A 27975-nucleotide genomic window follows, 5' to 3' on the forward strand; every position below is an offset into this window, starting at 1 on the left:
CTCTGCCTCTCCTCATCAGAGTAGTGGCTTCTGCATTTATATATTGCAGGGTCATTGGCTGCAAAGCCAATTATTGTTCAGTTATTTAGACTTGTTTTATTATTATAATTATTATAATACTGGCAATAACTGACCATAATATCATTCAACAATAGGTTATGTTTGGGCCATTCTTATTAAAAGGATAATATCCATCACTTCACATCACATTAATTATCCATATCATATTTAGCTTAATTGTCAGTGCAGATTAGCTAGCTGCAACTCCACTGGATTTCAGCATTTCAGTAGGATATAGGTTTGAATCTCATTGGTAGCCCTGTTACATCTCATATTGTAGGCTATTTGCTGCATAATCATTAACTTTCTCACCTTCCCTCCTTCTCTTTGTCTGCTCATCTTCTGCTGGCTTTCCAAACGATAATTTAGTTTGTTGCAGCCTGTTAATTTTCGGTCATTTGAATGAAAATCACAGGCAGAAATTAACATGGCGTCAAGTTTATTTTGAACAATGGATTTGTGGGTATTGAAGTTTATGTGAGCTGTGCGAGCCACTGCGTTGCATATTTAATTGGTTTAGGAAACATTCCGCTACAGCCGACTACTTTCGTTTTGACATAACAGCGGTATCTGCAAGTATGTGTCACGTGACGGTCCGTTGATGCAAGGATAATTGTCTGACATGACCTCGGTGTCCTCAGTGGTAGTTATGGCCATGTTCACAGCACACATAGTTTCAAAGCAGCTTAACAGAAGATCAGGCATTAACAGAAGATAAAATTGTAATGTCTATAATGTCAATGAGTCATCATTGTGTAATTAGATAAAATAAATGTTTTAATTGTGTTTAAAAATAAATAATTAAATAATAATTGTATTTAGGAACACAAGGAACAAGCATAGAGTTAACATAACAAAATGTACCATCCTCCATCATGGTGGAGTCCAGGCGCTCTCCCTCCCATTCCTCGCCAGTTTAGATAGCGTCCATTTGGTCGAACCACTTCCACTTTTCCTTGATGGTTCTGTTGTCACTTAAATTTTTTTTTTACATTTCCCTACACTGTTGGTTGGTCCGGTGGAAGCCGTGTACGGCCAACAGCTGATACACTTCCTGAGAGACTTTTTCGCTCATCGCTAACGAGTGGACCGTCTCCACCTCATTTATTGACCACAGTGTGGTTTTGCGCCATTTCTTTTTTCACAATTCGAAAGTCACGTGAACAAATGATACTATTATCGCTGTTGCTAACTTTAAAACTAGCGGGTTGATGTCACGTATCACGAATCCAGTGACGCTGGTAGTGACGATTCAATCAGTGATCTGCAGGATATTGACGTCACATTTAGTATCGACGTGGCTCGCTTGGAACCTCGGCCGAGGTGGTACTAAAAAAAGTACCAGGTACTATCCACTGTGGGAAAAGTCCAAAAAAGCTAGCTGAGTCGAGTTGAGTCGAGTTGTACCGTGCAGTGGAAAAGCCCCATTAGTGGCTTAAAAAAAGAAGAGTCCAGACCTTAACCCAATAGAGATGCTGTGGTATAACCTCAAGAGAACCATTCACACCAGACTTCCTTAGAATATGGCTGAGCTGAAGCAGTTCTGTAAGGAAGAATGGTCCCAAATTCCCTCTGAACATTGAGCATGTCTATTACACAGCTACCGGAAACACATAGTTGTGGTTATTGTTCCCAAAGGAGGATCGACCAGTTATATTAATTGTTTTATTTTTTCTCTCTATTTCTCCCCAATTTGGAATGCTGAATTCCCAATGCGCTCCAAGTCCTCGTAGTGGCATAGTTACTCACCTCAATCCGGGTGGCGGAGGACGAATCTCAGTTGCCTCTGCACTGAGACCGTCAATACGAACACATCTTATCATGTGGCTTGTTGTGCGCGTTACTGCAGAGACATAGCGCGTGTGGAGGCTTCACGCTTTTCTCCGCGGCATCCACGCACAACTCACCACTTGCCCCACCGAGAGCAAGAACCGAGAGTTCCAAGAAGAAGGAGTGGTGGTGGCGTAGTGGGATAAGCGCATAACTTGTAATCAGAAGGTCGCTTGTTCGATCCCCACAGCCACCACCATTGTGTCCTTGAGTAAGGCACTTAACTCCAGGTTGCTCCGACGGGATTGTCCCTGTAATAAGGGCTCTGTAAGTCGCTTTGGATAAAAGCGTCTGCCAAGTGCATAAATGTAAATGTAAGAACCATATTATAGTGACCACGAGGAGGTTACCCCATGTGACTTTACCCTCCTTAGCAATCGGCCAATGTTGTTGCTTAGGAGACCTGGCTGGAGTCACTCAGCACGCCCTGGATTGGAATGCATGACTCCAGGGGTGGTAGTCAGCGTCTTTACTCGCTGTGCTACCCAGGCCCCCCTTGTGCCCCTTACGTTTGAAATGATTGCTACGCCCCTGCATTGATTTATTTAAAAATGGCAGATTTAAAGCTCCATAGAGCATGTGCAAATGGTTTTGTGTTTCAGGCAAACAGGTGTGACTACATTCTTTTACATGTTGTCTTCAAATAAATAATAATAAATAAACAAATACTTCATCAAGTAAAAGTAATCTTAATTACTGAAATAAATTGGTAAAAAGCAAGCTGATGTTATGTTTCTTTTTTTGTATTGTATTTATTTATTTATATGTCTTGGAACACAACATGTTCGTTTCAGGCTTGTGTTGATTTATTCAAATGTGAGTGACATTCACATGAATAAATAATAGTTTGAGTGTTTTTCTCTCTTCGTTTCGACGCTGCACACTCCTGTCCCAATGGAGGCAGTAAAGCACAGAAAGCAGGTTTGCCAGCCGTCATTAAAACGCTGAAGAAGAATCCTCTTCCAGCTTTTGGACTGTTTGTGTGTCAGTATTGTGGCTTTATTACAAACATTACCATCGTGGTACACGTTTCCAAGACTTGTTTCCACACAAACAGGGGTAGCAGATCTGCGTGACATCCTGTTGTAAAGATGGACTTTATTAAAGAAGAGAGTGAAGACATGACTGATCTAAAACCATGCAGAATAAAAAGTGAAGAGACAGAGGAACAAATAGGTTGGTGTTTACTTTTAATACTTAGAATACTTTTAATTACTTGTAGATGTCTCTACATATTATTCTCTGCATATTATAATTACTCGTTGAGTATCGTGTTATAAACAAACATTCCCTTGTGCGCAAGGTATTTTGGAAACCTATTGAGAAAGTTGTCCGATTTAAATGTTTACATGGTTAATTTCTATTTAAAGGTGCTGTAAGAGATTTAAAGGGATAGTTCATATTTAAAGGGATAGCTCATATTTCTCTCATCAATTACTCACCTTCATGATGTGTATGACTTTCTTTCTTCTGCAGAACTCATTTTAACATTTTAGAAGAATATTTCAGGTCTGTAGATCCATCGTGTGTCCAAGTGAGTGGTGACCAAACATTTTTATATCCAAATGCGCATAAAGGCAGCTTAAAAGTAATAAATAAAACTCCATTGGTTTAATCCATACCTTTAGAAGTGATAATATTGGTGCGGTTGAGAAACGGATCAATAGTTGAGTCCTTTTTTACTGTAAATCTCCACCTCTGACGATGTCAGGTGTCAGTATGTACGAAGAATGTAAATTGTCCCCCAAAAATCACAAGAAAACGAAGATGTGAAAATGAAAAAAGACTTCTGATTTCTCACACACACCTATCGTATTTCTTCTGAAGACATGGATTAAACCACTCTAGTTTTATAGATTACTTTAATGCGGTTTTATGTGATTTTTGGAGATTCAAATTTACTATTTCCTTGCAAAAATTGGGAGTTCATTGCAAATTCTCCACTGATTATTTTCACATGCAAATGAGCTTGGCAGCAAACTTGCAGCTAGGGTTGCAGCGGTATACCGGTTTCATGGTATACCACGGTTTCATCCTTGACTGCCTGTCAGACACGTCAACTTGTGCCACACACACATGCAGCAGAGAAAATGTCAGAGAGAAGCGATGCTGTCACCAATCTTCGTAACCCACTGAAAAAGAACGTAAATTCAGCAGCGTGGGATTACATTGGAATGAACAATATGCAATATGGAATACAAAAATAATTAAAAAATACCAGTAAAACACATTTGCCCTCACCCAGAGCTTACATAGAAACCAATACTGATGGCATGATGGTAATGCAGATATAAACTTTGAATCTACTTAAAGGCTTTCGTATTTTGATCATTTCACATGTTATTGCGCTCTACCCGTGTTAAGAGATTTTACACACACACACTCATCTGGCGTTTCCCAGAAGCATTGTTAGCCAACTATTTGTTGTTTCCCGAAACCGTAGTTTGAATGAACAATCGCAAACAGCATCGCAAAGTTGTGTGGTTGGAACTACAGCTCTTTACCTATGGTTAGATGGAGAGTTCTTTGTTAGTTTGCTGTGTGGCCATCATTTGACTTCGCTGAGGCTTCTATATCTTTTATTCCATATATTTCATTCTGTCAAGAGTTTGATCACGCTTGCTAGCATTTAAAAAAAAAATACTTATTCAGGGTTTTGCAGAAAGCGCCATTCTGAAACGTTTGTTTGTTTTTTGTTTTTCCCTTTTCTCCCTATTTGGAATGCCCAATTTCCACTACTTAGTAGGTCCTCGTGGTGCCGCGGTTACTCGCCTCAATCCGGGTGGTGGAGGACTTTCAGTCACGTCAATCTTATCACGTGGCTCGTTGTGCATGACACCGTGGAGACTCTGCATGTGGAGGCTCATGCTACTTTCCGCAATCCACACACAACTTACCTTGCGCCCCATTGAGAGCGAGAACCACTAATCGCAAACACAATGAGGTTACCCCATTGGGGCAGCAGTGGCTCAGGTGGTAGAGCAGGTTGTCCACTAATCGCATCGTTGGTGGTTCGATTCCCGGCCCACATGACTCCACATGCCAAAGTGTCCTTGTGAAGTGTTCCAAGACACTGAACCCCAAGTTGCTCCCAATGACAGGCTAGCGCCTTGCATGGCAGCTCTGCTGTCATTGGTGTGTGAATGTGTGACAAAGTGTAAAGGGACACAGTGTAAAGCGCTTTGGTAATCGCTAAGGTTAAAAAAGGCACTATATAAGTGCAGACCATTTACCATTTACTCTACCCTCCCTAGCATCCGGGCCAATTTGGTTGCTTAGGAGACCTGGCTGGAGTCACTCAGCACCCACCCCCTTTTTTTTTTTTTTTTTTTTTTTTGCTTTATTGATTTTGGTTTAAACTAGTGCTGTCGATTTAACGCTTAAGTCAGTGCAATGAATTATAAGGAAGACCATAATAAGGAAGAGTCTTGAGAAATGCAAGCTTGTAGTACCACCTGTTTACTCCAGAGGGCAGTAAGTGAAATTTCAGCTGTATGAGCAACGTGCAGTTTATACAGTGAAGAAAACACTTCAGTAGGCAGAACAACACAGACATGCGTTACGTTCTTGCGTTCAAAACACTTGAAGGAGCGCAAATGCGAACTAAGGGATCTCAAGATGTGTTTAAAGATTGAGTATTAAACTGTATTTAACTTGAAACAGTGAACTAAACATTTTATGTTTATGACACAACACACCCGAGACACGACACAAGCATGTCTGATGCTGGGTTTGGCTGGATTGAGATGGTGCAAAATTTGGAAGTTACTCCATAAATATTTAATCATGAATAAAATCAAGAAATTTCCTTCAAACTTATTTATAAATACTACCTCACTAATTATTTTCTTGTAGAGAGATTTAATTGTGATGTCAATATATTCTGTACATTTTGTGGTCTGCAGGAGGTTCAGCAATACCCAAGAACAATTTCCAATTTGAGTAACAAGAAAGCTGTAAAGTGTATTGAAATATGTAAACAATTTGATATTTTTATTATACTGTTAATTTATTTATTTTCCTTTTTGTTGTTGTTTGTTTTAATATACCTCTTGGCACTAGATGTAAAAGTTTTGTAAGCATTAATAAAAAAATTAAATGTCTGACGTAGGTGTAGATTGACGGGTCCTTAAACAAGCCCTCATATTAAATCTCCAACTGATTGACAAATTGACTTGCTGTGAACTGTATGCCAATGAATTGAATTTTTTAATATTTAAAGATAACTATGTATAATTCTATATTGATATATATATGTATAATCGTTATATATTGAATTATTGTTATATGAGGGGCTTTCTCAGCAAATATTTGTAAATGCGATTAATCACGATTAATTAATCGGGACACCATGTAATTAATTCGATTAAAAATTTGAATCGATTGACAGCCCAAGTTTAAACATTTTATTCATATATTGAAACATAAATGAAAGACATTTCTAAATTTAAATTGCACTTTAAACTAAACAAAAAAAAAAAAGCAATACAATTAAAAAAACAAACCTTATTTAACCACCTCCCAAATTCCAAATATTTACCGTCTCGAACAGCCTCATTTGCCATCACGCAAGCATCCATCAACACAGGTGGAAAATTACTAATAGTTTACAGATTAAGAACTAAAGACAATCAAACATTTAAAGACAATAATAATCAAATTAAATAAGCCTAATAAATCCATTGCGTTCCCAAAATAATGCTGCCAAATGTGTTTTTGTTAGTATTGTGTTTTGGTCATACAGTTAACGCTGCATAAAGAAAAGAATATAGAACTCAATTTTAGGTTCAAGGTGAAAGTAGGGCTAGGGATTTTTAAACACATTTCCGATATTTCAATATAGCCGCTACATTACAACATTTGTCACTGACTAACATTCAGGGCACAGCCGTCAGTTCATTGTATTCAAGCCGAGCAGAAATAGCAGAACACAATTGGCTACATGCCTGACATGGCAATCTTTGAAAGGGACACAAATAGTAGAGCCAAAATTGTACATCTATAGGACGTGTGTATACAGAAGACTTATTTCACCACGCGGTTATATCATAATTATAAAATTATCTTGCGTCTTCCATAATATTTTAGGTTTCGTCGGGGACAGAGTGGTCTCTTACTTAGATATTCAACTGCAGCCATCCCACTGATCTGCCACGTAACAACATATTGAGCAAAACCCAAAACCACTGTAGATCTACAGTACAATATTAGGATAATATCAGTTCACAAACAAGCTAGGTAACGTTATAATCGCTAACGTTGCGGACTCATGAAAAAATACATTGGTTATCATAATATTTTTCATGACTAATTTATTAATGACTCGACATCATCTGTATTTAAGAGAAAATAATCACTTCATCCGATGCTTAAAGTGAAAAACCTTGCCACTGCCAGCCTACTTGCTGGAGTTCCAAAATGAACGAAGCAATTCGAACTCCAGCAGGCAGTGGACAAAACAACTGTGGTGCAAGGGAGGGGGGACTCTAAATGTTTCTGAATTTAAAATGCATTTTTTTGGCCCGTTTGTATTGTTTTACTACTTACAGTTCTTTTTTCTGTTTTCTGCAGCAACTCTGAGCACTTAAATATTCTTTATCCTAGCTGAAGAACCTTTGTTTCAATCTATAAAGATAATCGACCTATGTTGTATTTCTTAAATATGATATCATTTTATAGGAGGAGGTTTCATAGACTTGGCAAATTCATTTTTCATTTTCCAGCCCTAGGTGAACGTGTCTTGGTTTTAAAGAAACAAAGACGAAAGTAATTCAATCACAAAGATATATATTACTGAACCTGCAGAGCTGCGATCACAATGCTTGTTAACCGTGTGGAAATAAAGCGAATTAAACTCCCAGCACCTCCTGAGATGATCTGAGATAATTTGCAGCATTCTCATTGATGACAGTAGCCTTGCAAACATTTTTTAGATGAATAAAATGGAGAGAAAAAAAAAGAGTGAAAACTCTTTAGATGAGCTTGTTCCAGGAGACTGCACGCCTCTGAAAAAACAGCAAATCAGACACAAGCAGTAGCTATGTTTCCATCCAAGTTGCGAATTTAATTTTTGCGAAAAATCAGAATATTGTAATATCATATTCTTAAAAATATAATAAAATGTGACAGTGGAGCGGGTCGGCCACTAACTGCAGGGTTGCCGTTTCCCGGCCCACATGACTCCACCTGCCGAAGTGTCCTTGGAAAGGCCTGAAATACATTGGACGAGGAACTGGATTCAACCTCGTCATATTTGGGGGGTGCTAATTTCACACCCTTGTCACTGTTTAATATATTTGCCGACTTCCCTAATCCATGGTTTTGCCATTTCCCAATATTGTCGATCATGTCTGTTCCGAATCGTCATTGGGATCTTTGTTAAACATCGTCAATATCTGATTACATCATCCTGTTGCCCAGCCCTACTCTTCCTCTCCATCTCAAGCAGCTTTGCCTGTTTAGTTCGCCTGCGGTGATGATGTTTGGTGGTGGTGATGATGTCAGTGATATTTTGACTTGTACGTGTTCAGTTGAGACACTTTTATCATGACTCCAGTGGTTAAATCTTGGCGATTTGCATTCTTTGTGTATATCACCACCTACTGGGCAGGAAGGAAAACTTATAGGAAAAATAACTTATAGTTGAAGTCAGAAGTTTACACACACCTTAGCCAAATACATTTAAACTCACAATTCCTGACACTTAATCGTAGAAAACCTTCCCTGTCTTAGGTCAGTTAGGATCACTACTTTATTTTAAGAATGTGAAATGTCAGAATAATTGTAGAGAGAGTGATTTATTTCAGCTGTTATTTCTTTCATCAAATTCCCAGTGGCTCACAAGTTTACATACACTTTGTTAGTATTTGGTAGTATTGTCTTTAAATTGTGTAACTTGGGTCAAATGTTTTGGGTAGCCTTCCACAAGCTTCTCACATTAAGTTGCTGGAATTTTGGCCCATTCCTCCAGACACAACTTGTGTAACTGAGTCAGGTTTGTAGGCCTCCTTGCTCGCACACACTTTTTCAGTTCTGCCCACAAATGTTCTATCAGATTGAGGTCAGGGCTTTGTGATGGCCGCTCCAATACCTTGACTTTGTTGTCCTTAAGCCATTTTGCAAAAACTTTGGAGGTGTAAGTTATGACATTTTGATTAAACAAAAATATGCTCAAATCATTCACAGTAAGACCATTAACATGCATAAGAAAATAAAGTTTAATAATCACAAGCATTCAGCCCAGCTCGGTGGCCATTTTCTGAGAAGTTTTCATGGGAAGACCATGTGCTTTGCAAGTCGCTGCTATTAGGAAACTCTGGATAAGAGGATTCTGCCTTTTTTCTGTCTTTTTCTATGTTGTATTGAGAGGACGAACATGGATGAGGCATTTGGAAGGTGGCCTAGGCCTCTCTCACTCTGTCCTGTTCGGAGATGAGCACTGATTCATGGTCAAATGTCTTATAGCATGTGTAAAAACACTCAATGTACTAAAAGCACAAATTTACACAAACACATTGTTGCAAGTACCACACATTGTCCTCCCATTACAAATGCTGGCACCATTGTAATAGGCAAGTCTGTTCCCAGTCCCCCACATGTTTGTGAACCCTTCCCTTCTCCAAAATGCCAGGGAGGAAAATTTTAGGTCGAGTTCCTCTGTGGGATACATTTCAGGGCCCTCTTTGCACATGACATGGCTTAATAAAGGCAAAAACATTATTAATCCCCACTCAGTCAATTGTAGCAGTGAAGGCATAAGAGTCAACTGGCAACAATTACAAATGGTATCAAATTTTAACAATAAAGCATGGTTATGTCATTTAATTCAGACAGGCACCACCTGCATTCAATGGGGTAATTCCTACTGCAGTCTCGGCTCAGGAAGCTACATTTTTAGCGGGAGATCAGTTTTTACAGATCCTATTTCCTAGTTCAGAAAAAGGACACAGCCATTAAATTTCACTCTAATGAAATGTAGCTTCAGGATGTTGAAGCTCAAATAGATCACATAAATCCAGCCAGGGGAATTTCACACTCAGATTGTGCTGAAGCATAGGTGCTTTATCAGATACGCTTTTGGAGCAAATCATTCCAGTTTCGCATCTTTCTGTTCTGTCTTTCTTTGACAAGTGCACATTCACAAATGGATGGATGCAACTCTGGCTCCTGGGTATGAAGGTACATTAGTAGCAAAACTCGAGAGCACGTAGATGTGAATTTGAGAACTTGTACAATAAATATTCGTACTTGTATGTGAACATTTACACTCACAGCTCGAATGTGAAAACCTGTCAAATAAAAATCTGAAGTTGAATGTTGAAATTTGCACTCGCAGACAATAGTCACAGACCTGTATTCTGAATCTGAAGCTGCAGACAAGTAGTCACAAATGTGTAAATGCCATTCACAGAAATACAATGACAGTCACAAACATGTTAAATATATTTGCATTTATTCTTACATTCACATTCGCAATACAACCTCAATTAGTCACTTTATAACTTCTCGAATCTGTCGTTGCAAATTCAAATTTCGCACTTGACTTTTGCTACTCTTTTCAGCGATATATGAGGTGCAAAACTAACTTGTGGCGCGAGAGAGAGAGGGGGCGGAGCGGGGTGTTCAAAGGAGCCGCTTTATTGGTTGGCACCTAGCCAATGAAATGGGACTTCTATTGTACTGCGATGATGTCACGAAACCCGCCTCCTCGAGGATGTTGTAAAACGCTAACATGGCATGCATTAGTCTGATATTAAAAGAAATGATTGATATTATCAAACTTAGTAAACACCATACTAATAATGCATAGCTACTACAGAAAAGCAGATGAACACAGAATATGAACGTAACACGTTTAATTAAGACAGTGGTATTAAAAGACCAAACTCAGGAAACACCATAAAGCATACAGAAAAGCAATTGAGCAGAATTTGAACGCAACTTCGTTTAATTATGCGTTAAGCATTTTCCTCTCATAGAAAACCAAGAAAATGCTTAATGAGGCTTAATGGACCAACAGTTATAAATAAAAACCACAATTCGTTATACATTATTAATAAAACACAGGCAGCTGGTTTATTTGCACTGAACACACATTTGCTTTCTTTCGGTCATATTCTGTGCTCATCTGCTTTTCTGTAGTATGCATTATTAGTATGGTGTTTACTAAGTTTGATAATATCATGCATGTCTTTTAATATCAGACTAATGCATTAAGCCATGTTATGCCTGGCTCACACTACAGGAGTTTTAGGCCGATTTATGCCCGATTTTCCCCTCACGAGAATCGGAAAAAAATCTTGTCGAGGACCTCGATCGGTTCCGATGTTCGGAAAGATTATCTGGTAATGTGAGGTGTTCACAGATCGAATCCTGCACCTCCCGATCTGCTCTCACACAAATCGGGCTCGCCCGATCATATCAAACATGTTTGATATCTGGATGAGCAAGATTGTGATTACGTCAGTACTGTCACAATAGCCAATAAGAAACAAGTAGGGCTGTCGGTGGTGAAGGAATTTCCATTGAGGTAATTTTGAGTGACTCAACAGCGTGATATGCGGTATTATCTTTATTTATTTATTTTATTGCTAAATAAATAAGTGTTAAGCTGTTGTCAGCAGGCACGAAGACTAGTACATTTCAGTAATGAAAGCTGAAACTAAAAAAGTGGAGTAACCAGAAGATACAATGTCAAAATAAGGGTCCACATAATATAATAACAGAACATAAACCTGACAATAAGCTTGTTAGATCATTGTTATATATAACAGTTAGTTCCGATCCTCGAATATCACCAAACGAGAGGCTTTCTGCTGATATTTCACCAGTATCGTCATTGCTCGTGTCTGCAGACAGGCTGTCACTCAGTGCAGTTACACTGTTACGCCACTAGGTGGCGGCAAGGGAACGTCTTTGAGTGAGTCATTAAACTGTTCATTCAACGGAAATGTAAAAAAATTCGGATTCATTCTATAGGCTATGTAATGAAACAAGCTGTTAATTATTTAGAGCTCCACTTTATAAGGCTCAGCTGAGCAGCAATCCGGCGCATGGGCAACGCTGAAGCTGATGCGTCACTTCATAGAGATCAATGGCATTGATTCATTGTATTGACCAGAGCTGGCGCCATTCATTAGAAATATCCTTAAATGTTAAAAGGATGATTTTTTCAAAATTTACGCTTTCCTTGGTCACGGCAACCTTTTCACGAATATGACTTGATATGAAGGACAGATATTTAGTTTACATCCACTTTTCAGCTTCCGATCTGTTGCGTGAGATCACGTGATCATGGTGAAATCATAGCAAGGCGCTTCCTCTGGCACGATAATCTTAATAACATTGTGTAGTGTGTGATGCTCGGGATTTTCAAATCTTGTAGTGTGCATGTTTAAGATTTGAGGGAAGAAAATCTGCAAAGATTCTCCTTAAGTGTGTGCTGCAACCAGATTTCAAAATCGGTTAGGATTTTAAAACTCCTGTTGTGAGCCAGGCTTTAGCGTTTCAGAACATCCACGCAGGCGGCTTTCGTGACATCATCGCGTACATTAGAAGTCCCATTTCATTGGCTAGAGCCAACCAATAAAGCGGCTCCTTTGAACACCCCGCTCCGCCCCCTCTCTCTCGGCACTGAGTTACAAGTGCACAAATCAGTTTTGCACCTCATATATCGCTGAAAAGAGTAGCAAAAGTAAAGGCTGAAATTTGAACTTGCAGTGACAGATTTGAGAAGTTGCAAGTGCCAATTTGAGGTTGTACTGCTAATTTGAATGTTAGAAGAAGTGCAAATTTGTATTAAGTTTGTGTCTGTCATGGTATCTTTGTGAATGGCATTTTACACATTTGTGACTACTTGTCTGCAGCTTCAAATTCAGAATACAGGTTTGTGACTATTGTCTGCGAGTGCAAATCTCAGCGTTCAAGTTCAGATTTTTATTTTACAGGTTTTCACATCGGAGCTGTGAGTGTAAATGTTCGCCTACACATACGAATATTTATTGTACAAGTTCTCAAATTCACATCTACGTGCTCTCGAGTTTTGCCACCAATTTACCTTCATACCTGGGTGACCGCATTTTGAATTATCTCAGAGAGATATCATTCTCAGTCATTTGGACAGTTTAGGGCTGAGAGTCAACTTGGACAAGAGTTTTCGGTTACCAAGGCAACAGATTCTGTTTCTAGGTATGGAGCTAAATTTGCTGCCATCTCTATCCAGCTCGAGTTTAGTCATTACATCAGTACCTAGCAATGTTTAAGGAGAAGAGATCTCCCTGCGAGGACGTTTCGCAGGCTGTTGGTGTCGAAGATCATGCTTTCCGCTATCATTCGTCTGGGCCTGTTGCAGCAGAGGCCATTTCAGTGTTGGATGAAATCCATAAAGGGACTTGAAAAAAGTAAGGCGCAGATGTTGCAGAGCACTGTTGCCATGGAGACGGACACTTTTTCTGGAGTCAGGCATTCCATTGGGACATGTTTGTTGCCACAAAATGGTTACCACAGATGCGTCCTCCATGGGGTTCTGTGTACGAAGGTCATCCAGCCTACTGGGTTTGGATGAGCCAGTAGCTGAAATGGCATATAAATTGCCTGGAAATTTTGGTGGTGCTGTTTGGTCTCCTTTCAGAGATTTGAGGCAGTCATGTCTTTATCCAAACAGACAACAGAAGTGCGCTCTTTTGCCATACTGAGGTTGGCACACCATTCTCTCCTGTGGAGGTCAAGGCCTTTTCACCCTGTTGTATACCGTAATGGAATTTATCTGAGATGATAGAGGTGCTTTGAGCACTTGACATCAGTTTCTGATGAGTTTATGACTCTTTAAACTGCCCTGCTTCCGGCATTGGCATTGTTTAAGAGGATTGGTGAGTTACATGCCCTGTCGGACAATCTATGGCGTATGGATTTCACACCACGGTTGTCAAAGGTACCTAGCTTGGGTTATTTACCCAAGGTCATTTCTACCCTTTACTGCTCCCAGGTTATTATGCAGGTCTTTTATCCTCCCCCATTTGGTTATGATTAGAATGAGAGGTTGCATATGCTGTGCGCTGTTAGAGCTTTACAACTCTATGTTCTTTGCAATAGCCAGTGGAGTAAGTCAGAGCAGCGTGTAGTCTGTTTGTGCACCACTATAAGCTAGCCACACAGGCTGATACAGTTTGCAGCTATTGGTCATATAACGTTATGATATACTGTTCTCATGGCATCAGCTCTGACGCAACATCAAACTGGGACTATGAAAGGGAATGTCTTGGTTACATAAGTAACCCTGGTTCATTGAGTAAGGGAACAATACACTTATGTAGATGGCCATACTCTCTGGTTGGGAGTACAGGCTCGTGCCTCATGCAGAAAATTGGATGAGTTGCAACTGAACACTTGTAAGGAGCCTGTGACAGCTTCTTATGGGGCTTTGCTTAAGTGACATCAGCCAATAAATTGCCATGTTTTTATAGGGCTTTAGACATCGTGACCAACTGAATGTTCCCATGGCATCAGCCATGCAGCATCTGGTTCTTTTGTCAATATGTACATATCTATAAAATAAGTGTTTTCTCAAGGCTGGTTACTTTGATATCCTTTATTTTATGCTTAAAATTCAAGAGTTCCTCTTGAAATGAATTTTTGACAATATGTTGTTTTTTCTTTAGATTTGAAGGTGAAAGAAGAAAGTCAAGATCTGAATGAAGAGCAAAAGTACCAGCACCATCACTACAAGAATCCTTCTATTTCCATGAATGGAGGAAAATCTTTTAGTTTCTCAGAGAGTGAAAAGAATTTTAACCAAGAAACAACAAAACAAAATAAAGCCAAAAATTCCTTTACTTGCTGTCAGCTTGAAAATAGTTTCACAGACAAAAATGTCTCCCATAAAAGTCCCAAAAGAATTCACACTGGAGAGAAGCCTTACACATGCCCTCATTGTGGGAAGAATTTAAAATCCCATGGAAACCTTACCATGCACATGAAAGTTCATACTGGAGAGAAACCTTTTACATGCCATCAGTGTGGAATGAGTTTCATTCAAAAAGTAAACCGGGATACTCATATGAGAATTCACACTGGAGAAAAGCCTTACAAGTGTCATCAGTGTGGAAAGGGTTTCACCCAGAAAGGAAACCTTAATATGCACATGCAACTTCATACTGGAGAGAAGCCTTTCACATGCCTTCAGTGTGGGAAGAGTTTCACACATAAAGGAAGAATTAATTCGCACATGCGAATTCATACTGGAGAAAAACCTTTCACGTGCCATCAGTGTGGAAAGGGTTTCGCGCGGAACGAAACTCTTAATATGCACATGCGAGTACACACTGGAGAAAAACCTTACACGTGTCATCAGTGTGGAAAGGATTTCACACAGAAAGGAACCCTTAATATTCACATGCGACTACATACTGGAGAGAAGCCTTTTTCATGCCATCAGTGTGGAAAGGGTTTCACACTGAAAGGAACCCTTAATATGCACATGCAAATTCATACTGGAGAAAAGCCTTTCACATGCCTTCAGTGTGGGAAGAGCTTCACTCGTAAAGGACGATTTAACTCGCACATGCGAATTCACACTGGAGAAAAACCTTTCACATGCCATCAGTGTGGGAAGAGCTTCATACAGGCAAGAAGTCTCAAAAATCATCAGTGCTCTGCTGTACAATCAGTCCAAAACACACAACTGAACATTGATGCAAATGGGAAGCCTTACCTATGCTCTCTTTGTGGAAGAAGTTTTTCAAATCTGCAAGGTTTTAAAAAGCACCAGGCAATACATACCAGTGAGAAAGCTCACGAGTGCTCAGAGTGTGGTAAAGTCTTTACTAGAGCTCGTGAATTGAAAATGCACACAAGAATTCATAATGAAAAAAACAATCATAGCTAATATCAATAATCAGTCTAGATTAGTTATTATAGTTGAATTGGGTATATTCAAAATAACGTAATTTATTACTATATCTTAAGTTCTCTAATACGAACGAACGGTTCTGATGGAATATCATGAAATTACCAGAGATTAAATGGAGCAAAATCTTGTATTGAGTGCTTTAATGAGCACATAGATTTTATTTAAAGGGTTAGTTCACCCAAAAATTACAATTATCCCATAATTTACTCACCCTCAAGCCATCCTAGGTGTATATGACTTTCTTCATTCAGCCAAACATAATCAGAGTTATAATAAAAAAATATCATGGCTCTTCCAAGCTTTATAATGCGAGTGAATGGTACCTTAGATTTTGAACCCCAAAAAAGCTCATCCATCCATCAAAAAGTTATCCATATGGCTCCAGGGGGTTAATAAAGGCCTTCTGAAGTGAAGCGATGCATTTTTGTAAGAAAAATATCCATATTTATAACTTTATAAACTATAATCACTGGCTTCCGGTAAAGGCCGTCCGCTCGTTCATATTATAATTTTCATTTTTGGGTGAACTAACCCTTTAATGTAGTTTATTTATATATATATATATATATATATATATATATATATATATATATATACACACACACAGTTGAAGTCAGAAGTTTACATACTCTTAGTTTGAAGTAACTGAAACAAATTTTAACCACTCCACAGATTTAATATTAGCAAACTATAGTTTTTGCAAGTCGTTTAGGACATCAACTTTGTGCATGACATGAGTCATTTTTCCAACAATTGTATACAGACAGATTATTTCACTTTTAATTGACTATATCACAATTCCAGTGGGTCAGAAATTTACATTAATTTAACTGTGCCTTTAAGCAGCATGGAAAATTACAGAAAATGATGTCAAGCCTTTAGACAATTAGCCAATTAGCTTCTGATAGGAGGTGTACTGAATTGGAGGTGTACCTGTGGATGTATTTTAATGCCTACCTTCAAACTCAGTGCCTCTTTGCTTTACATAATAGAAAAATCAAAAGAAATTCGCCAGGACCTCAGAAACAAAATTGTGGACCTCTACAAGTCTGGTTCATCCTTGGGAGCAATTTCCAAATGCCTGAAGGTACCACGTTCATCTGTACAAACAATCAAACAAAAGTATAAATACGATGGGACCTCTCAGCCATCATACCGCTCAGGAAGGAGACGCATTCTGTCTCCTAGAGATGAATGTAGTTTGGTGTGATAAGTGCACATCAATCCCAGAACAACAACAACAAAGGACCTTGTGAAGATGCTGGAGGAAACAGGTAGACAAGTATCTATATCCACAGTAAAACAAGCCCTATGTCAACATAACCTGAAAGGCTGCTCAAAAAGTAAGAAGCCTCTGCTCCAAAACAGCCATAAAGAAATCCAGACTAAAGTATGCATGTGCACATGGGGACAAAAATTAAGACTTTTTGAAGAAGTGTCCTCTTTGTCTAATAAAACAAAAATTGTTTGGCCATAATGACCATCATTATGTTTGGAGGGAAAAGGTTGAGGCTTGCAAGCCAAAGAACGTTATTTCAACTGTGAAGCATGGGGGTGGCAGCATCATGTTGTGGGGGTGCTTTGTTGCAGGAGGGACTGGTGCACTTTACGAAATAGATTGTATCATGAGGAAGGAATATTATGTGGATATATTGAATCTCAAGACATCAGCCAGGAAGTTGAAGCTCGGTAGCAAATGGGTCTTCCAAATGAACAATGACCCCAAGCATACCTCCAAAGTTGTGGCAAAATGGCTTAAGGACAACAAAGTCAAGGTATTGGAGTGGCCATCACAAAGTCCTGACCTCAATCCGATAGAACATTTGTGGGCAGAACTCAGTTACACCTGTTCTGTCTGGAGGAATGGACCAAAATTCCAGCAAATAATTGTGAGAAGCTTGTGGAAGGCTACCCTTCATGGGTACTTCATGTTTGACCCAAGTCTATTGAAAGGCAATGCTACAAAATACTAACAAAGTGTATGTAAACGTCTGACCCACTGGGAATGTGATGAAAGAAATAAAGCTGAAAGAATAATTCTCTCTTCTATTATTTTGACATTTCACATTCTTAAAATATAGTAGTGATCCTAACTGACCAAAGGCAGGGAATGTTTTCTACTATTAAATGTCAGGAGTTGTGAAAATCTGAGTTCAAATGTATTTTGCTAAGTTGTATTGTAAGGGGAGGGGGCACCAAATGGCCCAAGGACGGTGTCCAATGGCATGGCTCAAAGTCTCCTGCGTATTTGGCTAATGTGTATTTACATTTCTGACTTCAACTGTATATACAGTACTGTGCAAAAGTTTTAGGCACTTGTGAAAAACTTTCAAAGTGAAGATTTCTTAAAAAACAATAATGACATAAATAGCTTTCATTAATAAAAAGTGTAAGCTAAATCAATATTTGTGTGAACACTTTTGCCTTTAAAACAGCACCAATTCTCCTAGTTACACCTGGACAGATAGGATGTTCCTAGCTTCTTTGAGAATTTGCTACCGTTCTTTTATTTATTTAGGCTGTGTCAGTTACTTCCATAATTGTATATTTCTTATTAACACACAACAGTCTTCAAAGACAAAGGACAACTGGCTCTAACAAGGACAGAAAGAGATGTGGAAGGCCAGATGTACAACTAAACAAGAGAATAAGTATATCAGAGAACTCTTTGTAGTAGTGTAAGAAGTTCTGATAAAAAAATATATTTGTAATAGTAATTTTTTCATGTTATTAATGTCCTGACTATAAACTGCGATCAGTTGAAGGCCACTTTGGTGAAAAAATTTAAAAATTTCTTTCCGTAAGAGCAAAATCTGTACATTATTCCAAACTTTGGCCACCAGTGTATATATAAGAATATCATGTATATAAATATAGTGATTTATTGTGTATATAAATATGATTAATGTGTATATAAACACCGCGACCCTGTACACAGGATAAGCGGTTGACGATGGATGGATGGATGGTGTATATAAACAATGATATTTGACACATGGTGTCCATGTGTATATCTAACACCAATGTGCTTGATTGATATAGGCATGAATTAGCCCTTTGCTGGAAAATAAATACTGTACATATAAAGTCAAATTTCAGCACTTTCAAAAACTGCAATTAATCGTGATTAACTATGAAAAATCATGCAATTAACCGAGATTAAATATTTTAATAATTTTGTGCAGAACATTTTATACTTTACACAATCACTGCTTCGTTCACCAGGTGTGAATTTAATTAGAAATGTTTCTATGGGTCTCTTAAAGATCCTCCCAATGACAAGTATAACAAGGTTTACTGTGTTACAGGTATTGCGGAGTGCAAAATGAGAAGACCTCAACTGCATTAGGGATAAATTGTCTGCTCTTATATAGCGCCTTTTTAACCTTAACGGTATTCAAAGTGCTTTACACTGTGACTCATTCACCCATTCACACACCAATGACGGCAGAGCTGCCATGCAAGGCACTTGGGCAATTCCAAAGTGTCTTGCCCAAGGACACTTTGGAATGTAGAGTTTAATAGTGCGAATAGTGGCCGACCCGCTCTACCATCTGAGCCACAGCTGCCCCGATATATTGGATATTTTCCAATTAAGTGCAGGTCTACTCTTTGCTCCCAAAATTGATCAGCCTGATCACACAGTAACATCAGAAAGAGTAGGTCGACTTTTCTTTAGCAAAAATTGGTATATGCTTGTCGAAATTTAAAACACTGCCCCCAGTGGCCAAAGCGGCCAAGTGTTGTAGGGTGTATAGAAGAAGCCTTTATTTTGGTCACACATTATACATAAATGTTTTCATATATACAGTGAAATGGGGTCAGAGTGCAGGATCAGCCATGACACAGCACCCCTGGAGCAGGTAGGGTCAAGGGCCCAACAGTGGTATCTTGACGGTGCTGGGACTTGAACCCTCAGCCTTCTTGTCAGTAACCCAGAGCCCATATATATATAAACCAGTTTGCAAGCTCGTGTTCCAAATGCAGGTATTTCATGCACTGGTAATTTTGCTCATCTACCCGCAACAGGTGACGTCTCTGAGTGACATATGATAAGAAATGCTTTTAGTCACAAAGACACACGCTTGAAGAAACACACTTTATTATATATAAAAAAAAGCCGTCATTGCTCATGTATAATTCTCTGTTTGTTCAGAGGCATGCAGCACAAGCCTGTCATGTGGAATACATGCATGTTGGCGTGCAATGCAAGCCTGTCTATAGAACAAGCACATGTAATGAGTTTTCACACTTTTTTTCTGTGTCTTTTGTTTGAAAACTGTTTGCAAGAATAATGTTGTATGTGAGAATACTGCAAATTATCTCCGAACATCTCGGGAGGTGCTGTGAGTTTCATTTGCTTTATTTCCACGTGGTTGGTATGCATTGTGAAAGCAACACTGCAGGTTCAGTAATATATATCTTTTTTTAAAGAAATAACAACAAAACTGATTAAATCATGAAGTAATACAAGACATGTTCACCTCACCTAAAATTGAGTTCTGTATTATTTTCTATAGGCAGCATTAACTGTATTACCAAAACACAATACTAACACAAAAAAGCATTATGTTGGGAAGACAAGGGAATTTATTAGGCTTATTTAATTTGATTATTATTGTCTTTACATTTATGATTGTCTTTAGTTCTTAATCTGTAGGCTATAAGTAATGTTCCACCTGTTGAAGGATGCTTGTGTGATGGCAAAGGGGACCGTTTATACCACGTTTGTCTTCACAGAAGAAGAAAATGGCAAGTATGAGGCAGTGATAGCAAAGTTTGAACAATACTGCACAACGAGGACTATTTGACCTTCGAAAGGTACATCTTCAGGAATAGACTTCGGAAAGAGTCAATTTGGAACAATATGTCACAGATTTAAGATCCAAAAGTCAGTTGTGTAACTTTGGGACACTATGTGACTCCCTGATTCAAAATCAAATAGTAATTGGAGTACAAGACAAAAGAGTGAGGATGCAATTATTGATAGAGACTGACCTCACTAGAAAAGGCCATTAAAAATGGCCAAGCCTCAGAAAGCACAAAGGCCCAAATAAGGAGACCGCAGAAGTGGACACAGTGCAGTGTGCCAAAGAGAATGCGACATCAAGGATGAAAAAGCAGAAGCCAAGACAAGAGAGCAGGGGCTGCGGAAGGTGTGGCAACACGCACGCACCAAACAGTGCCCAAGACTGCAGGAAATGTGGAGGAAAGAATAATTTTGCTAAATGCTGTTTCTCCAAGAAAAAAGTGCAGCTAGTGGAAAAGTTGAGCGACAGCGAGGATGAAGAGGCACCGATCTTCGTGGACTTGAAGATAGAGCTCGCCAGAGGACAAGTGGATGGCATGCATGGATGTGAACGGCACAGACGTCTCACTAAAACTGGACACAGCGGCGCAGGTAAACATCCTGCCCATGAAAGGCTTTCAAAGACTAAGAAAAAAGCCCAAGGTACGTGACAAAAAGTAAAATCTGAGGACATATGATAACAAGCCCATACCTTCTAAGGAATTGTGTAGAGTTGTCTTGTAATGGGAAAAGGTGGATGATATTTTTGTACTTGTTGCGGGAAATAAACTATACTAGGGCTGAAAGCCTGCTTACGGCTAGGTGTAATAAAAAGAGTTAATGTCATAAATAAATAGAAAGTGATATCTCATGGTAAAATAAAAGATAATAAGGAGGCCACTCCAAATGGAGCTACACATAGCTACTGGGTTAAAGAATACAAGGAGGCAGGGGCGAAAATTTCATCAAAATGTTGGGGGGGACAATAAACATAAAAATTCTCAAGAGCAATTTTTGAAGGGGACACCAAGGTTTTTTTTGTTGTTGCCCCGTTTGCATTTGTATTATTTTATTTCTTAAACAATTATTTTAAGAATATATCATTATATTATTTACAATACACATATTTTTATGATATTTTAGGGGGGGACAACCCTCAGATGGGGGTCCTGACCCCCCTTCCGCCTATGCAAGGAGGTGTTCAGAGGAATAGGCTGCTAACTAGGCAAATATAAGCTGAAGGAAAATGCAGAACCGGTCATACACCCGTCAAGAAAGGTGCCAGTTGCACTAAAAAAGAGATTGAGAGAGAAACTAGATTCTCTGATAAAGGAAGGAGTCACCAGGAAGATAGAAGAGCCTACAGAATGTGTCTCCCTGGTCATATTAGCGAAACCCGATGGAGAACTGAAACTGGGTATAGATCCAAAAGACTTGAATAAAGGGATACGACGTGAGTACTATAGACTACAGCTGTCGGTGTTAGATGGAGTTCCGCTAAAAGGCACAAAGATAGTCATACCTACCTCCATGTTGAGGCTAGAGCATGAGGGACACTTGGGGATAGAAAAATATGAAAGACGTGCATGAGATGTACTATACTGACCATGCATGTACAGAGACAATGTGACATTAGTGCAGCGTTGTGAGATTTGCCAACACTACAGATACCAGCAACCCAAAGAGCCAATTAATCCACAAGACAAACCAAAGGAACCATGGAGGAAGGTTGGAATGGACCTGTTTCAACTGAAAGACAAAGACTACTCATGGACTATCATTCCAATTACCCAGAATTTGTGTAATATTCGCACTCCATTGCATTCCAATGACTGTAATAAGCGACAATGGACCGCAATTCAGAAGTCAGTGGACTTTGTGAAAATGTACGGGTTTGAGCACATAACATCAAGTCCTCTTTACCCACAATCCAACGGATTAGCGGGGAAAGGGGTGCAAATCATGAAACACCTTCTGAAGAAAGCCACAGAAACTGGGGAAGATCCATACCTGGGTATTCTCAAATACAGGGCATCACCACTAGAGAATGAGTCTTTCACCAATGGAAATGCTCATGAATCAGAAACTATGGACAAGGCTCCCATCAGCAAAGCATCACATGAAATGGTGTGCGCCGAATTCTCCTAACGTGAGTCAAAAGGAGCACTACAGCAGAACAGCCAAACCACTGAGCCCTTTTGCACAGGAAGAAATAGTGTGGGTGAGATATGATGGACAGTGGGGTCCGCTGGCTAAAGTGGTCAAAGAGACAACACCCAGGTCATATGAAGTGTTAACAGAACATGGGAAAATAATATGGCGGAACAGAAGACACCTGCTGAAAGTGCCTACGAAAGAAATCAGGATTATGGATAGTGACACAAATCACATGGCAATTCCAAAGCAAAGTGAACAACGAGACATGACAGACATACACACAGTACGTTACCAGAGACTGTTAAATAAAAGGCGTAGCACAGGTAGAACATTCTAAGAGACAAATAGTGAGACCAAAAAGACTGACTGAAGAAATGTGAATGAGTATAGGGGTATACAGATGGAGAATGATATTTGTTGAAGTTGGAAATTTCTGTGGAAGTCACACTGAGAATTTATGTTATTTCTTTGGAAAGATAAAGAGGACATTTATTTTGTATGACCTTGTAAGAAAGGGCTGATACTGAAGTTATTATGTAACAACAACTTTAATTCAGCAATTTCTTTATTTAAAACAAAAAACTAATGGGAGATAGATGTAATGATATGTGCTTAAGGATACTGTTAACACCACTAGAGGGCAGTATAATATTACAGGACAAAGCTAGTAACCAGTCATGTGATAAGATGACAGGAGAAATAAAGACATTCTGACCAGAGAACTTGGTGTGTGAGCTTTCGTCATTACAGCCTTGAATTTTCATTTTCATCTGTTTTCATCTGCTGAACTCAAATTAAGATTTTCAGAAGAATATTTCAGCTCTGTTGAAATACAATTCAAGTCAATGGTGACCAGATCTTTGAAGGTTCAAAAATCACATAAAAGTAACCCATAAGACTCCAGTGGTTTGAAGCGGTCCAACTGATTTTGTATGAGAACAGACTTCTTTTTCACTATAAATCTTGATCTATACTCAAGCTTGAAATCATGACCGTGCATAGAAACTGCAACGGCAAGATGGACACCATAAAAGGACTTAAATATTGATCTGTTTCACACCCACACTTATCATATCGCTTCTGAAGACATGGATTAAACCAATGGAGTTCTAGGGATCACGTTTATGATGCATTTATGTGATTTTTGGAGATTAGAAGTGCTGATCACCATTCACCATTGGACCTACAGAGCTGAAATATTTTTCTAAAAATCTTAATTTGTGTTCTGCAGAAGAAAGAAAGTCATACACATCTGGGATGGCATGAGGGTGAGTAAATGATGAGAGAATTACAATTTTGGGGTGAATCATTAAATGATTAATTTTAAAACATACATATACTGTATAATGGAGAAGTCTGTATCATTTTTATTACGTCAATTGCCGTTTTAGTTAGCTATAGGCTAATTGTTCCATTAGCAGCACATTCTCAACTTACTAAAACTACAGGAACATTCTGGTACATTTCTAGTTATTTCTGTAAGGGGTATATTTAATAGTCTCATGCTCTTGTTTACTTTTATTAAAAATGATTTCAAAGATGTAAGTACCTCACACACTGAATTGATCATGAATAAACTATTTTTAGGGGCTTTTTCACTTTCCTTTCGACGCTCCACACTCTTGTCCAGTAAGTGGCGGTAATGCGCCAAAAGGTGGTTTGCCAACCGTCATTAAACTTCAGAAGTAGGAAAAGCTTTGAACGCATTGTGTTTGTTTTCTTGCTTATTACAAACTGCACGAACTTCGTATTAAAGTAAACGGAAATGCCGCAGCTGTTCTCCTCATCATAAACGCGTTTATAAACTGTCATTGTTGTAAAGATGGAGTTTATTAAAGAAGAGAATGAAGACATCAGTATTACACAATCATGCAGAATTAAAAGTGAAGAGACGGAGGAACAAATAGGTTGGTGTTTATTTTTGCTTCTTCATAAAGACGGCTGAGGAACATGAGGGAATATTCCGGGTTCAATTCAAGTTAAACTCAATCAACAGCATTTGTAGCATAATATTGATGACCACAAACATTTGATTTGACTCTTTCCTCCTTTTCTTAAAAAAATGAAATAAAGGACAAATCGGGGTTACACTTACAATGGAAGTGAATACGGCCAAATTTTGGAGGGTTTAAACACATAAATGTGAAGTTAATAATTTGATAAAAGTACTTACATTAATTCTAATGTTAAAACTCAGCTGTATTTTGAGCTGTAAAGTTGTTTAAATCGTTATTTGTACAGTCATTTTAGGGGTTTAGCTTTTGTTTACATTACATTGTAATGCAATGAAGATGTAAAATTGGCTATAATTTGACACATAAAAGCTTAGAAAATGATCTTATCACACTAATAACAAACATATTGTTAATGTTTAGTGGCTACTTGTCCCCATTCACTTCCACTGTAACCTCAATTTTTTATTTAATTTAAAGAAAAGGAGGGATGAGTCAAAATACATTTTTGTTGTAATGAACATCATGCCAGAAATGCTGTTGATTGAGTTTAACTTGAACACAGAATATTCCGGTAAGTTCTACATTTCTGCAATCATAAACCATTTAAAGCAGGGCTGCAATTCATTGTGGGTCATTGAAAAATAAGGTTTTCCGATTCATTAAAAATTGAAAGGAAGACTAACAAAATATATGAATGTGTGTGCAAATATATATACAATGTCAGCCAAAAGTTGGAATAATGTAAAGATTTTGCTGTTTCGGAAGGAAATTGGTACTTTAATGGTGTGTTCACACTTTGTTGTTCAGTTCTCTTGGTTCATATGGTCCGAACCAAAAAATAAAATGATACATTTAGTCCTGGTTGGCTTAGTGTTCACACTGGCATTTTTAACACCGGACCTAAAGATACAAAACAAAAGGTATTAGGATAAGGTCACAACCTGATTGGAAAGCTTTTATGACATATATTTTGTGACGGAACTTGCCAAACATCCAAAACAATGCTGGCTGCTGAGCTAAATGCACTTGTTGGATTTATATATATATATATATATATATATGTTGGAGTTTTTACCAGCTGAGAACAAATGAAGAGCTAAGAAAATGTGTAAAGGAGTCAAAACAGCACCAGGAATTAGTCCGTTGCACACACAAACAAAGCTATGCTGCAAGGAGACGGCGGTTCCAACGCCTGTACCGAACTATAATTGGCAACATAGCTGCTATGATGAGAAAAACCAGGTATGCTTGATGTCAGTATTAGGAAAATTACATCCTGTTATTGGTCAGTTTAGATGTCTTTGGTCCATGCTGTGTTCATATATCAATCGAACCACACCAGAGTTCTTTTGGAAGTGGACCGAGACCCACTATTCAGTCTCGGTCCACATCTTTGGTATGCACTAAGGTTCGGATGGCAGTGTTCACATATGTTCAAATGAACTGCACTTGCAGAACAATCACACCAGAGTTCGTTTTAATTGAACCAAACCTGCCAAGTGTGAACACACACTAATTCACCAAAGTGGCATTCAACTGATCACAAAGTATAGTCAGAACATTACTGATGTAAAAAGCAGCACATCACTATTTGAAAATTTTTTTTTTTTATAAAACCCATATACCCATACTGCAGTCCAAATTAAAAATATTGGAGAGTTGTCTGCCCGCATTTTTAGCTATATATATATATATATATATATATATATATATATATATATATATATACAGCTCTGGGAAAAAAATAAGATTTATAAAGTTTCTCTGGATTTACTATTTATACGTATTTGTTTGAGTGAAATTAACATTTTTGTTTTATTCTATAAAGTACTGACAACATTTCTCCCAAATTCCAAATAAAAATATTGTCATTTAGAGCATTTATTTGCAGAAAATGACAACTGGTCAAAATAACTAAAAAGATGCAGTGTTTTCAGAGCTCAAATAATGCAAAGAAAACAAGTTCATATTCATTTTTAAACAACACTTGTTTAAATGTATGCATGTACTAATGTTTTAACTTAGGAAGAGTTCAGAAATCAATATTTGGTGAAACAACCTGATTTTCAATCACAGCTTTCATGCGTCTTGGCATGCTCTCGACCAGTCTTTCACATTGCTGTTGGGTGACTTTATGCCACTCCTGGCACACAAATTCAAGCAGCTCTGCTTTGTTTGATGGCTTGTGGCCATCCATCTTCCTCTTGATCACATTCCAGAGGTTTTCAATGGGGTTCAGGTCTGGAGATTGGGCTGGCCATGACAGGATCTTGATTCAGTGGTCCTCTTTTCACACCTTGATTGACCTGGACCTCTGCTGCTTCCTCTCTGACATCATCATCCTCTTCAAGAACTGACACCTTCGAAATACTTCAGATTAATATAATGTTATTTAATATATTCTGTGATTAATATTTAGGACCTTACAGCAGTAATGTGGATGAATAGTTACCAGAAGCCTACATGTCCAAAAACTGGTAAAACCATGGTACATTTTGAAAGTGATTCATTTAAAGCAGGGGTCCCTAAACTTTTGCTGTCAAAGCCTAGTTGTCTTTTAAAGGGTGTCCCGAGTGAGCCTATGGCATTTTTGTCAGAGAATATTCTTCTGCTTTTATTACATGGATTCATTTTACAATTAAAATCCATTCACAGAACATAATTTTAATATTGATACATGATTTTAATAATAACTTTATTGTATGTATACATTTCTTAGCAAATTGCTTTAAGTTAGGCCTACTTTGTCATTGTATCCATGCCATCTCTGTTCACTGACATGTGCATGTCAAGACATGAAGACGGGGTATGGTCCAGTCATTTCAACAGAACTTTCATTATGTTTTTCTATTGTAGGCTAACAAGAAAAAAAATCTGTTAATTCCTACTTCATTTTACATCAGTGGATCCATTCATTGGTTCAAAGAACATGTGATAAGTACTCTATCTGGTACTGGTAATGATTCATCTCAGTTACTCCAGTCTTTTGATTCTGTTCACCAAAAATATTCATTCAGATTAGTTAATTTATTTGTTCATTGACCATTTCTGCTAGTTACACTTTTGCACCAGGAGATGGTGCCAAATGACCATCTTTTATGCTTTGAACGAGGAAATTGCACACTTATTCATGATCAGAACAAGTCTAATTATCATTTATTAAAATGTGCATGTCAACAATTCTACAAATAGACTTTAGCACTGCAGAGCAGAGGTGGGAGACTTGAGTTACATGACTTGACTTGCAAATTTAAGGAATTGTGACTTGCTTGACTAAA

General features: G+C 38.3%; 1 protein-coding gene across 1 annotated transcript in view; it reads left to right on the forward strand.

The window, feature by feature from the left end:
* Positions 1-2845: 2845 nt before the first annotated feature.
* LOC127645740 (zinc finger protein 850-like) overlaps positions 2846-27975 on the forward strand; it is a 39829-nt gene continuing 14699 nt past the window's right edge. The window contains exons 1-6 of the mRNA XM_052129401.1: positions 2846-3066; positions 14547-15767; positions 21048-21197; positions 21976-22123; positions 22253-22712; positions 24565-24649. Coding sequence (XP_051985361.1) covers positions 2982-3066; positions 14547-15767; positions 21048-21197; positions 21976-22123; positions 22253-22712; positions 24565-24649 — 2149 coding nt within the window. The 5' untranslated portion in view covers positions 2846-2981. The remainder of the gene's footprint in view (positions 3067-14546; positions 15768-21047; positions 21198-21975; positions 22124-22252; positions 22713-24564; positions 24650-27975) is intronic.

Source organism: Xyrauchen texanus, chromosome 6 (genome assembly GCF_025860055.1).
Source record: "Xyrauchen texanus isolate HMW12.3.18 chromosome 6, RBS_HiC_50CHRs, whole genome shotgun sequence".
Classification (NCBI taxonomy): domain Eukaryota; kingdom Metazoa; phylum Chordata; class Actinopteri; order Cypriniformes; family Catostomidae; genus Xyrauchen; species Xyrauchen texanus.